At 41.7% G+C, this 12,095-nt stretch overlaps 1 protein-coding gene across 1 annotated transcript; it reads left to right on the forward strand.

Annotated features, from left to right (window-relative positions):
• The first annotated feature begins 8,807 nt into the window (after positions 1-8,807).
• Positions 8,808-10,618, forward strand: LOC102880630 (olfactory receptor 2Z1). Its single transcript, XM_006904395.2, has 2 exons — positions 8,808-8,819; positions 9,620-10,618. Exons 1-2 carry the CDS (start codon positions 8,808-8,810, stop codon positions 10,616-10,618), a joined length of 1,011 nt encoding a protein of 336 aa, XP_006904457.2.
• Positions 10,619-12,095: the final 1,477 nt, after the last annotated feature.

Here is a 12,095-nt window from a genome sequence, read left to right on the forward strand (position 1 = left end):
GCTGGGGAATTAACCCATGTGATGACAGAGGAACACATGAGGGGCCATCATTTACTCCGCCTGGGTTGTAGATGTGTAAAAAGTAGTTATATAATCATACATTATAACTATATAATAGTTATCCATAAACATATGTTTATGTACTTTTGTATATACATTATATTTCACAATAAAAGGTAAAAAATGTTAAAATGTTATGATAAAAGATACAAAAATACTTTGCAAAGTTAAACTGCTATACAATTGCTAAACACAATATATAATATATATGGATATATATGGTTATATAACTATATACCTATATAGATATAGATATATGTATAAGTATATAAACTAATGGGATAAGGGGCTATTTAAGCCTTTGTTTGTTTTTAGGGATCAAATGTAAAAATAGATGGAATTTCAATTTGGATGGTCTACTTGAGATCCATCTATCACATGGTGTTTTCTGGGGACCTCTTTTTGAGGCCAGCATAAGAATAATGTCATCTTATTTTTATACAGTATAGTTGGCTTCTATGTAACCACCAATTCAGAATCTTTTTCTGTCTGATATTGGGTAATGTGGTCTTCTAAATAATTCCCATAAATTTTGTTTCTACCATCTGGAGAAATTATTCAAGGAAGGTCGAAGGTGAGGACAGAGACTCCATATACCGGATTCATTGTCAGGCAAATTGGAAGACTTGGGGAAATAACAATGAAGACCAAAAGAATATGCCAATTTATAAATATAGAATTAACTAAATTTATTATTGAACAAAGATCCAGAATGCATGCATGTAGCCTGCAAGTGCATACAAAGCTATAGTAGATTTTCAGCTCTTTTTGTACAAAATTAAAGCTATAATTAATATGTATCTTCCTTCTTTTAGCAAACAGTCCACAATTATTGAATTTACATTGGTATTTTGTTTTAGTCAGGCTTTTTTATTTTCTTTATTATCTGATGTTTTGACATCTGTTACGGGTCCTGGAGATACTAACCTATTTCTAGAGATAACCAACAACTCACCTGGGAGCATGCCTTTCATATGCAAAGCAGTCCATATCCCAACCATCTCTGTTCTGGGCTCTTACACTTCAGGCCACCATCCACCTGCCTAAATCACCCCAGGACCAGGTTATTAACACCTAAGAACAATTGCTCCAAAGCCTGCCCAAATCATTCAAATTAGCTAGCCCTAAACCTGCTCACCCTACCTTAGCTATTCCTTCTCACAGAGACCATGTGAAAGATTCTTGCCCACAGTGCCTCTCTCTTTCTGCCTCCTGACTCGCCCTGGTGCTTCCCCGTGTGGTCCTGCATGGTGTGCCAAGCCTCCTGTTTCTAGGGATCTGTGAGTGAAAACTTCCTTGATGGCAGTCATTTCAATGTCTGTGGGTCTTGCCACACTTGATTAAAACAAGACCTGGTTCGATCATAAAATAAATAAATCATGGGATATGATGTACAGCATAGCGACTGTGGTAAATAATACTCTACTGCATATTTGAAAATTGCTAAGAGAGTACATCTTAAAAGTCCTCATCACAAGAAAAAATTCTATAACTATGTGTGGTGATGAATGTTAACTAGATTTCTTGTGGTGATTATTTTGCAATATATACAAATATTGAACCATGTTGTTGTGCACTTGAAACTAATATGTTACATGTCAGTTATACCTCAATAAAAAAAAAACGTTCCAGGTAAATGTCAAACATATTTACATTAAACTCACTCATTCATGCTATTCTTTATTATTCTTCATCAGTACCTCGTACTGTTCCCTCTGACAATGTATCTAGTCACATCTTACAATGTTCATCAGTAAAGTTAGGTTAAATTAAGTTTCCCACAGATTTAAATTGTCTGGTGCTGGATCTTTCCCCAATAGATTAGAGGAGGAAGCCATCCCTCACCACTGTGCCCTGTCTGGACTCTAGAGACATTGTAGCTTGAAGCATGATTCATTTTGAGATTTTTAAATACCTTACAAAACTAGCTGAGGCTCCTACATTGAGCAATATTGGACAAGGAGGTAAATAGGTCAAAGGAGTGGACCCCCTACTTTCCTGTGGTTATAGCAGAGGCATAAGGCCAGAGTCAAGCCTGTCAAGGTGGATTAAAGCTCTCCCTTCTTCAACTCCTTGTCTCACTCGCTTTCTACAATCCAGGTGGAAGTTTGGGCCCTAGGACCGTGAGCTTCCATGCAGCCCCCCAGCCATGTACCTGCCTTCAAGCCAGGCTGCAGCCTGCTCAGCTCTGAGCTGTCTCTACTTAGCACAGCTATTCTCTCCCATCCCTTGAAGGGAAACTTCCCCCTTCAAACCTCCTACATCTCTCTTTTTTCTTACTCAGCGTAGAGACCAAGATCTCCAAGTACATGAATTTCTCTGTGTCCTTCCCTGACGTGGTACATGGGCATGTTCATAGAACCATAAAAACAAATACAGTCATACAAATACAGCCTTTCAATATTGACTATATTCCCTATGCTGTATAGTGCCAGATGGGTACTAAAGTAATTGCGGGGGGGGGATCACTTCATAAATTATATAAATGTCTTACTGTTGTGTTGTATACTCGAAACTAATTTTTAAAATAACTAAATCAAGTATAACCAGAAAAAAATAATACAGTCATTCCCCCGTTATCCTTGGGGGATATATTCCAAGACCCCCCAATGGATACCTGAAACCATGGATAGTACCAAATCCTATATTTACAGGCCTACTTGTTTTATTATGTTTCATAGATGTCACAGTTTTTACAAATCAATGGCTCGCAGTTTTTACAAATCAATGGCTAAGCTGATTAGAACCTAGATGAGGCATGTGTGTTGGGAGCAGTCCAGATGCTAAGTATGTGTCCATAACCTTGAACAGAAAATCATGTTTGGTGAGGCTATGCCTCTTGCCCTTCAGGGCCAGGTGCTTGGGTTTTCCCCCACCACTTTAATTGATGATATGCTTTCTGGAGATAAACACTAAGACTCTTCCCATTTCTTCAGTGACCTTGCCAAGGTCCTCACAGGCACCAATACCTTCAGTGTTTACTGATACCTCTTCTGTCTGTGAGTTCTGTGAGCATCCTCAGAGAATATGGATTTGAGAAAGAAATTAATCTTGAATAGGTAGAATAAGGAAGCTGGGCTATTTTTGGCTATTCTTCCAACATCACAGCTTCATTATTTCATTCAGAAGAGATTCTCTGAAGGTCACTAATGTTATTTGTGTGTGTGTGCGTATATGTCCATGCAAAACAAAATAAAACAAAACAAAACAAATCAAAAGAACACACACACAAAACAAAAAACAAAAAAACCCTCACATCCCCTTTTCCCACAACAGGACAAATAAAGACTTTTGAATTACTTGACAGAATTGTTTGAGTTTAAATTCTCCGAACAGTTCAATTATTCATCACAGTGCTTCCCACTTTCCTGGAAATGAGAATTGAAAAATGTATCTCCTGGGGTAATTCGTCTCAAGCTCGAACTCCCATGATTGTTAATTTTCTCTCTGACAAAGAAATGGAGATAAAAAGAAGCTTTCTGATGCAACACTGTCCCCCAGAGCCTCTATCCTCAGACAATTTCATCAGTCACCCCATAGACCAAGGCAAGATTCACTAACTAAAGGTGCTGGATTCCAGCAAGGTTTTATCAAGAAGGCATCCCAGGATAAGAATTGAGGCATGTGTAGGGGCTGGGAGGGGGTCTCTCAGACCCGGGCAAGTAAAGGTGAGAGACTGGAACCCCACTGCTGGAGGGGCTTTCTGGGATCTGGGCATAATTAGAGAGGAGATATTGGTGAAAGGAAAGAGCCCAGGAACTGATGGTTTTATAATTCATTTTCATAATCACACCAAGTTTGAGTATATGCAGGCATTTGGAAGGAGAGAGATTGTATACCTCTTAATCTTCTCCAGTTCACAGGTGGACATCCGATTATGTTTTTTTCTGTCGATCAGCACTGCCATGAGCCTGAGCATACCAGATGCTCAGGGGAGATCATCTGTTTTGAAGTCCGTACTTGAACTTGTATAGAAGCTGCCGATCTGGGACGACCTTGAGTTGATCATTGCTGAGAGATTGGACTTAAGACACGCTCCCTGGCACAGCCCAGAGACTCTTTCAGCTCCCTTCCAGAGACAGTCTAACACACTGACACCCTGAGGTAGTTTCAGAGATCAAATCAGATTAGCTTGGAGAGCCAGAGCAGAAAGCATCAAATCTCTGTTGAACCATCAGAGGAGAGAGAATATATGACTCGGAACCAGTCAGAATAGGTTCAGCTTCCAGCTCTGCAAGTCAATCCCTTTATCACCTTAGACATGTCATCATACTAATTATTTTCCTCACAGATTTTATTCATTCAGAAAATGCTAATGGAGTGCTTGCTATGCACCTGGTGTGCTGTGTGGTTGGGGGTGAGAGTCAAGTAGACAATAAAAGCAAAAGTGTTTTGTGAACTGGGCTCTCAAGTCACTCATTATTTGATTACCAGACTGACTAAGAGAGGGAAAGGCAGGGCTGCAGTGTATCTTGAAGGGCCAGAGGCACTTTTGCTTCTGTGGACTTCTTCCTCCATAAAAATAATAATAATAATAATAATAACATTAAAAATTATATTTTCCAGCTTGTTGTTGGTATAAGGATACTTACAGTCCAGGTTAGATAGAGTCATCTTTTTTCTTCCGAATTTAAAAGAAATCAAAACATTTTTGTGGACTTCCTGTGTCTGATGGAGAAAGAGCTTATTCATGGTCCATCATAGGTGAGAGATGCTGTGAAGGTTTTATTGGTAACAGGGAGTCAGCTAACCAAATGCCTCTTCTCTCATCTCTCATTTTCAGCAAAGGGCATCAAATCTGAAATGCAAGCAGCAATGAGGAAAAGTGAAAAGGAAGAGTTTTAAAAGTCAACTTAAAAGAGTGGCTGAAGGAATTCTTCGACCTAAAGTGTGAGGTTGCTGATCTCAGGACACGGAGATAACAGATCCTAAGCCAAGACGTGCCTCTGTCCAGCACTGCCTGTCTGACTGGAAAAGGTGAGTTTAGTGGTGGAAACTGTCTTTTCTCTAAACTGTCGTGAAGGAATAATGTGCACAAAGCCCAAGACAAATTATGACAAAGGGATCATGATCTTATTGGAGAAGCTGCTTACAGGAGATTCCAAAATCCAGAGGGGGAATGTGCTGCTCTGTGGATTCATCATTAGCAAAGGGACCACCTGGTAATTCTGGAAGGGAAGGTGAGATCAGGGAAATGCAATGTTGAGTACGTGAGGGAAGGAAGGGGTCATTTTTGGGTAAGAAATTGAGGAGATGCCATATCATCTTCAGAGGCAGAGAATCTGAAGTACCAGAGCCAGTGATATTGAGTTCACATCGCGTTTCAGACCAATCGACACTTCTTGGAGGTAAACCAAAGTCAACCTACATGGTATCTTCTCAAGGAGGAGACTTATTGGCTGTTGACCAATCCGCTGAAATGACCACTATGTCAGAGCTGGATGAGTGACCAGGGGGAGTGCCAGGGCAAGACATCCAAGAAGACACTGGACCCCACAGCTGATGAGGTGGTTTCTGTCTCAGGCCAGGCAGTAGGACAATCATCAAATCCAGGACATACACAAAATGATTGGAGCAGTAAAGCCAAAAATTTACATGGGGAAGCAGGACCTGAACAATTCATTACTTTTTGTTGGAAAGTAAGACATAAAGGAAAACATAAGATCTCTGGAGTTCCATCAGCTTTTGTTTAAAAATTGATCCTGCCACTTGTTTCCTGGGTTATCTTGGGTTGGTGAATGAGTTTCCTGTGGCTGCTGTAACAAACTACCACAAACTGGGTGGCCCAAAACAATAGCAACTTATTATCTCAGAGTTCTGGAGGCCAGAAGTCCAAGATCAAGGTGTTGATAAGATCAATTTCTTCTGGAGTCTCTGAGGGATAATCTGTCCCACACCTCTCTCTTTGAGTTTGGTGGCTCTAGCAACCCTTGATGTTCCCCGGCTTGTAGCTGGGTCACTTCAATCTCTGCCTCCATCTTCACTTGGCCGTCTTCTCTGTGTCTCCATGTGTCCTCTTCTCAAAAGGACACTAGTCATTGGATTTAGGGCACATCCAAAATCCAGGATGATTTCATTTTGAGATCCTTAACTAATCTCATCTGCAAAGACGCTCTTTCTAAATAAGGTCACAGTCACAGGTTCCAGGTGGATGTGAAATTGGGGACAACAGGATTCAATCCAGGATAGTCAGTTACTGCACTTCTTTAATCTCTGTTCCCTTTTCTATATAAGGCAGATAATAACGGTTACTGGTAAGAATCAAATGAAAACATGCCTGTAAAATACTTCCAATTATCCAACCCAAAATGTCAATCGTACCAAGGCTGAGAAACCCATCAGTCAAGATTGAGAAACCCATCAGTCATTCTCTGACCTTAGCATGGTGCCCAGTGCATAGTAAATGCTTAATAGAAATTGGCTCCCTTTCCTTTCTTTTAGGCACCAGGTGGGGTGAGATATGGGTAAAAAGAAAAGAACCAAGCACATTATCCACTTGAAAACCCTCTGACAAGGCCAAATGGGACTATCTGGCTATGACTTGGCCCCAAAGGATAGTGATTAAAAAACAAACACTTCTCTATACAGAGATGTAGAGTCATCACAATTCTCCGGGGACTTACGTTGGCATTAGTTTTACTAATATCTTTTTTTAAACGTATCTGAAAATTCAACTTCACAGATTAATCTCTAGGCCTTCATGGGACATGAAGCTCATCTCTGCTGAAAGACTAAGTCAATGGACTCAAGACACCTCCCAGAAGCTCCTTTCAAGGCCAGAAAAGGGTGATGGATTTTAATTGAAGGGTTTCTCAACCTTGGCACCTATTGAAATTTGGGACCAGATCATTCTTTGTGGTGGGGCCATCTTGTGTACTGTAGGTTGCTTAGCAGCGTCCTTGGCCTCTACTAGATGCCGGTAACACCCCCAGTCGTGACAATCAAAAATGTCTCCACATTGCAAATGTCTCCTGGGTGGGGAAGAGAACAAAGTCACTGCTGGTTGAGAATCACTGAGTTAGACTAATAACAGGGGAAACGTCATTTCAGAGGAGCGTAGCAGAATAAACTTGAATTGATGAGTTTTTGCCATGCAACTGGACAAGCGTTACAATGTTGAATAATGTCAACAAAAAAGCTAGTCTGTGTTAAGCAATCTTGTTATATTCCAGACACTGAGCTACATTATCCTACAATAGGAAGGAGTTTTAGAAGTCACCTAATCTACCTGTTTTAATGTTTACATTTCCTTTACAATATGAATAATAGTTGTGGACTTATATCAAGAAATTACCATAAGGTTGTCATTGTGCTAAGCCTTTTAATTTGTTGTCTTGTTTAATTCTCATAGCTACTCTTATGAAGGAGATGTGATTTATCAACATAGACAGATGGGAATACTGAGTCCCAGAAAGGTTAAATAACTTGCCCAAGGTCACAAAGTCACAAAGTCACAAAGCTATAATGAAGCCGAGTTGGCATTCAAATCTTGCTCTAAGCCCAGAGTGTATTCTCTTAATTATATGCCAAAGAATCTACACACACCATATTCCTTCTCTTTGGCATGAGCTTTCTTTCTCTAGCAGCCAAGAAAATAATACCCACCCAGCTTTTGAAACTCAGCTCAAAGGTCTCTTCTTCTGCAAAGCATTTTCTGACACACACACATACCCCAGGCAGAGTTGGGCGTTAGACCTCTGGGGAACCCCAGCACAACATAAGTCTTTGTTGCATCCCTTTTCTTACCATTCTAAAGTGATTCAGTAACCCACTTACTCCCCATATCAAACTCTAAGTTCTTTGAGGGCAATGTTAAAAGGCGTTTTTATCTCCAGCTCATATATCATGGATCGAATAAGACAGACACTACCTCATGAAGCTCTCTGTTCCACTTTGGTGTATGTCTTGTTAGACCCATAATTGGCCTCTATGGTTTCCACCCACAGGTAGAATCAAATAGTTATGTCTTCCCTCTCTTTCTGGGACAGTTAGATTTTGAGGGCAGCTCTTACCTGTCCAGAGCAACCGTTCTCAACCACATCATCCAGAGATGTTTTCTCTAGTAAGTTCCTATAAATTCACTCTGTTTATATTTTTACATTGATTTCTATTAAAAAGTATATGGTTTACTTGTTTATTTGTTTCTTATATCTCTCATAAGTGCAGGAAACTTGTCCATCCTTTTCACCATTGTGTAGCTAATGACCCCTTCAGTGATCAGCACTTAAGAGGAGTAAATGAAGAATAGTTGGGGACAGGAAAATGAAGAGCCTTGGTATGATAGAAAATCAGAATAAGCAGTAATTTAAGATGGCCTTAAATGTCAGCTTTACTGTGGCATCAACGATGGAAAGAAAGGGGCAGGCAGCAGTGAGGCAAGGAGAAAACCCTTTATCAAGTTTCATGATTAGAGGGACTAAAGTCAGAGAAGATGAAAGATATCCAAGATAAGTATTATCAATGATTTGGGTACCAGGTCTTGAGCAGACAACCTCCCAACACTAACCCTTCTTGGTCTCTAAGCAGCCTACCTCCTTTGGACATCTGGTAAAGCAGACCTCTGCAAGGATCTATGCAAGGCTGAACACTCCCGGTTATGAAATGCTGGCTTCTCTGTATTTCTCTATACACTTCTCTGTACTTCCCCATTGATGATGGCAGCAGATGCCTCTTTTGCCGGGAAGTTCTCAGTGTTGGAGGTGATGTGTGTGAACAGTGTTCCAGGACAATCTGAGTTGTCATGCAAGATGCTATTGAAGGTAAGAAGGTCAAGAGTAAGTATTCTTCGTGAGGTGGGGACAGTCCCTCCTCATTCTTCATCTTTCTTGTCCACTGCATTCATTCAGCACATTTTTGTTGAGTATTTAATATGCACTAAGTGTAATGTTCTCCACTCCCATCCTATGAAATTAAACTTTAAAAAGATGGATAATGTTCCAGACAACTTGTCACTCACAACCTGACCATTCGATTCCAGCCTCTGTTACTGATATGTCCCCTTACAGATGTTTTGGATCCACATTCAACATGTTACCCCATCTTTGACACTTCCCAGACCTTTGCGCTCCCAATGATTTTGGAAACAAGCCTTTTTGTGTGGTTTTGGACTTGAGTTTTTGATCCATCATCATCACCCCCTATCACCTTAGGCAAGGTCTCCTTACTTCATTTTCTAATCTCTTCAGAATCCCACCTCTGCTTTGTCCCTCAGAGCATCTGGAATGGGGCATATTCCAATATTCCACTGGGGCTGACTTGCACTCTCTAGCGTGGGGACTGACAGTTTAACTGTAAGTGTTGGTGGGTAGTGCTTGTCTGGAGGGTGGAGGCAAGATTTTGACACAGAAATGGCAAAAGCAGGGTGTTATGATGCTGTTCTCCATCTCCTAATCAGAGCAGACTGAATCAATCATGGTGTATTTTTTCCTACTGAGATTGAATGTGCTCATCATCATTCTCAAGAGACTCCAGCAGCCACCATCAAGCCATTGCAGTTGGCATGTAAGACGGAACTACCCCCCACTGAGACTCTTTGTCACAAATCCTGCTCCTCCTACAGATACATGATGCCTCCCAGAGGACGAGGGAATCAAATCAGTCAGTGACCTCGGACTTCACTCTCATGGGGCTCTTTGGCCACTCGGGGCCACATCTGGTCCTGTTCTCCCTTGTGGCAGCGACATTCACCACGGGTCTTCTAGGCAATGCCATCCTGCTCTTCCTGATCCACACAGACTCCAGGCTCCACACACCCATGTACTTTCTGCTCAGCCAACTCTCCCTGTTGGATGTTGGCTTTCCACTGGTCACCATGCCCAAAATGGCAGCTAACTTCCTGCAGGGTGAGAGTTCCATCTCCTTTGAGGGTTGTGCAGCTCAGATGTTCTTCCTGATGCTATTGGGTGTCTCTGAGGGTGTCCTACTATCTCTCATGTCTTACGACCGCTACGTCGCTGTGTGCCACCCCCTGCGTTATCCTGTGCTCATGAGACACCAGGTCTGTCTGCTCATGGTTGGCACCTCTTGGTTGTTAGGTGTGCTTGTATCCTCCATTCAGACCTCCATCACCCTGCACTTCCCCTACTGTGCCTCACGCAATGTGGATCACTTTTTTTGTGAGCTGCCTGCTCTGCTGAAGCTCTCTTGTGCAGACACCTCTGCATATGAGTTGGCGCTATCCATCTCGGGGGTGCTGATCTTGCTGCTGCCCCTGTCCCTCATTGCCACCTCTTATAGCCACGTGTTAGGGGCCGTTCTCCGCATGCACTCAGCTGAAGCCCGACACAAGGCCTTCACCACCTGCTCCTCCCACATCACTGTGGTGGGGCTCTTTTATGGGGCAGCTGTGTTCATGTACATGGTGCCAGGAACCTACCACAGTCCACAGCAGGACAACGTCGTCTCCCTCTTCTACAGTCTCGTCACCCCCACACTCAACCCCCTCATCTATAGCCTGAGGAACCGAGAAGTTCGAGCAGCTTTGGCCACAGTCCTTGGCAAAACTGGTTTCAAATCAAAGAGAAGACATCATGGGGGATGCTGGCACCCTCCAATATAGCCGAGATCTTTCTTTCATTTGCAGTTTATGTGGCGCAAGGCGTTCTATGACCAGCTCCCTTCCTCCTCCCAGAATCATGTTTTCTCTTGTAGATTTCTAAGAAACAAACATAGCAATCCTAATCACTTAAACAAGAGGAGTAGCTTGGTTTTCATTCAGCTTTAAACAAGGAAATTTTTACTACAAGCATGCCAACCCAACGTCAGAGATGGATCCCAGCTCTTAGATATTTTGGCCACCTACTAGTGTCCTACCTTACACCATTCTTATACATTAAGAATGTAAGTAACAGGTCTGACATCCAACCCTTGAAATCCAAACAGGAAAGAGGATTCTGGGACTGGTGCTCTGACAGTGATGATTGGATGGTCCCTGTCTGTGTTGGTTCTTAGCAGTGTCTCTGTTTGAGTCATTTGTTTAGGATTTACATAAGTGGAAGACTGTTACCCAAGAAGACTCTGGTTGAATAGCCCAAGCACATGTTACTTTTACTGTCTCAATTATTATAGAACAGAGATGTAAGATGGTGAAGCTCATTCTCGACTGAATGTCACAGCCATCTAAGTTTGGATTATGCCATTTTTAAACTTCTATTGCCATTACCAATGGGAACATGAGTTAAGATTACTCAATTGAGGATGTCCAGGGGAATGATATGACCCTGTTCTTTATCTTTGCAGAGATGTTTATCTAACGTATCTTTGGATAAAGAGTCAGCACCATATCTATGCATACGAAGCCTGAGTTGACATGTCATCCTAAACATTTTGAATGGCAGGTGCCAAATATGAGTGGCGGTATTGTGTGTGTTAAGGAAAGGGGTTGTGGAGGGGGGCTTTTAAATATTTGAACTATGCAATCAAAAAGCGCACACTCAAGCTCAAGCTCTATTCTTAAAGCTGTCTGGGACCAGTCAATATAAGCATCAGGAATGATACGTGTAATATACTATCCTGCAGTATAGTAGTATAACTTTACTAAGTATAAAATCTCTATAATACTGTACTATAGTATTAGGGATGTCTAATACTGGAATTTATGTGGGCAACAATTGAGCTTTTATTTGTAAAGCACCAAGGCTTTCTGCTATCACAGCATATACTCTCAACAACACTGTGAGCACATACCATTATTGTCTTATTTACAAAGAAGCTGAAGCACAGGGAGTTTAGGTAACATGTCCAAAATCACACAGCTAGAAAGTAGGGGAGCTGACATTCAAACCCAGGCTGTCTGAGTGCACATTTCAGAATTCTTCCAGCTGTCAAATGACTTCTGAAGATTATAAAAGAAGTTTTAAAAATCAAAGTAAGGAGATACATCATAGAGGCAATAATTCTGCCTCCAGCTTGTGGGGTCACTCTGAGGTCATAGGTGGGCAAGTTAAGGTCAGAGACAAAACTGGAAGCCCCTTATCATGGTCTTGCTGCTCTAAGAATTGAGCAGGTGAGTAGGGTGGGGAGGGGATGCTTTATCC

Source organism: Pteropus alecto, unplaced genomic scaffold, assembly GCF_000325575.1.
Source record: "Pteropus alecto unplaced genomic scaffold, ASM32557v1 scaffold160, whole genome shotgun sequence".
Lineage (NCBI taxonomy): Eukaryota > Metazoa > Chordata > Mammalia > Chiroptera > Pteropodidae > Pteropus > Pteropus alecto.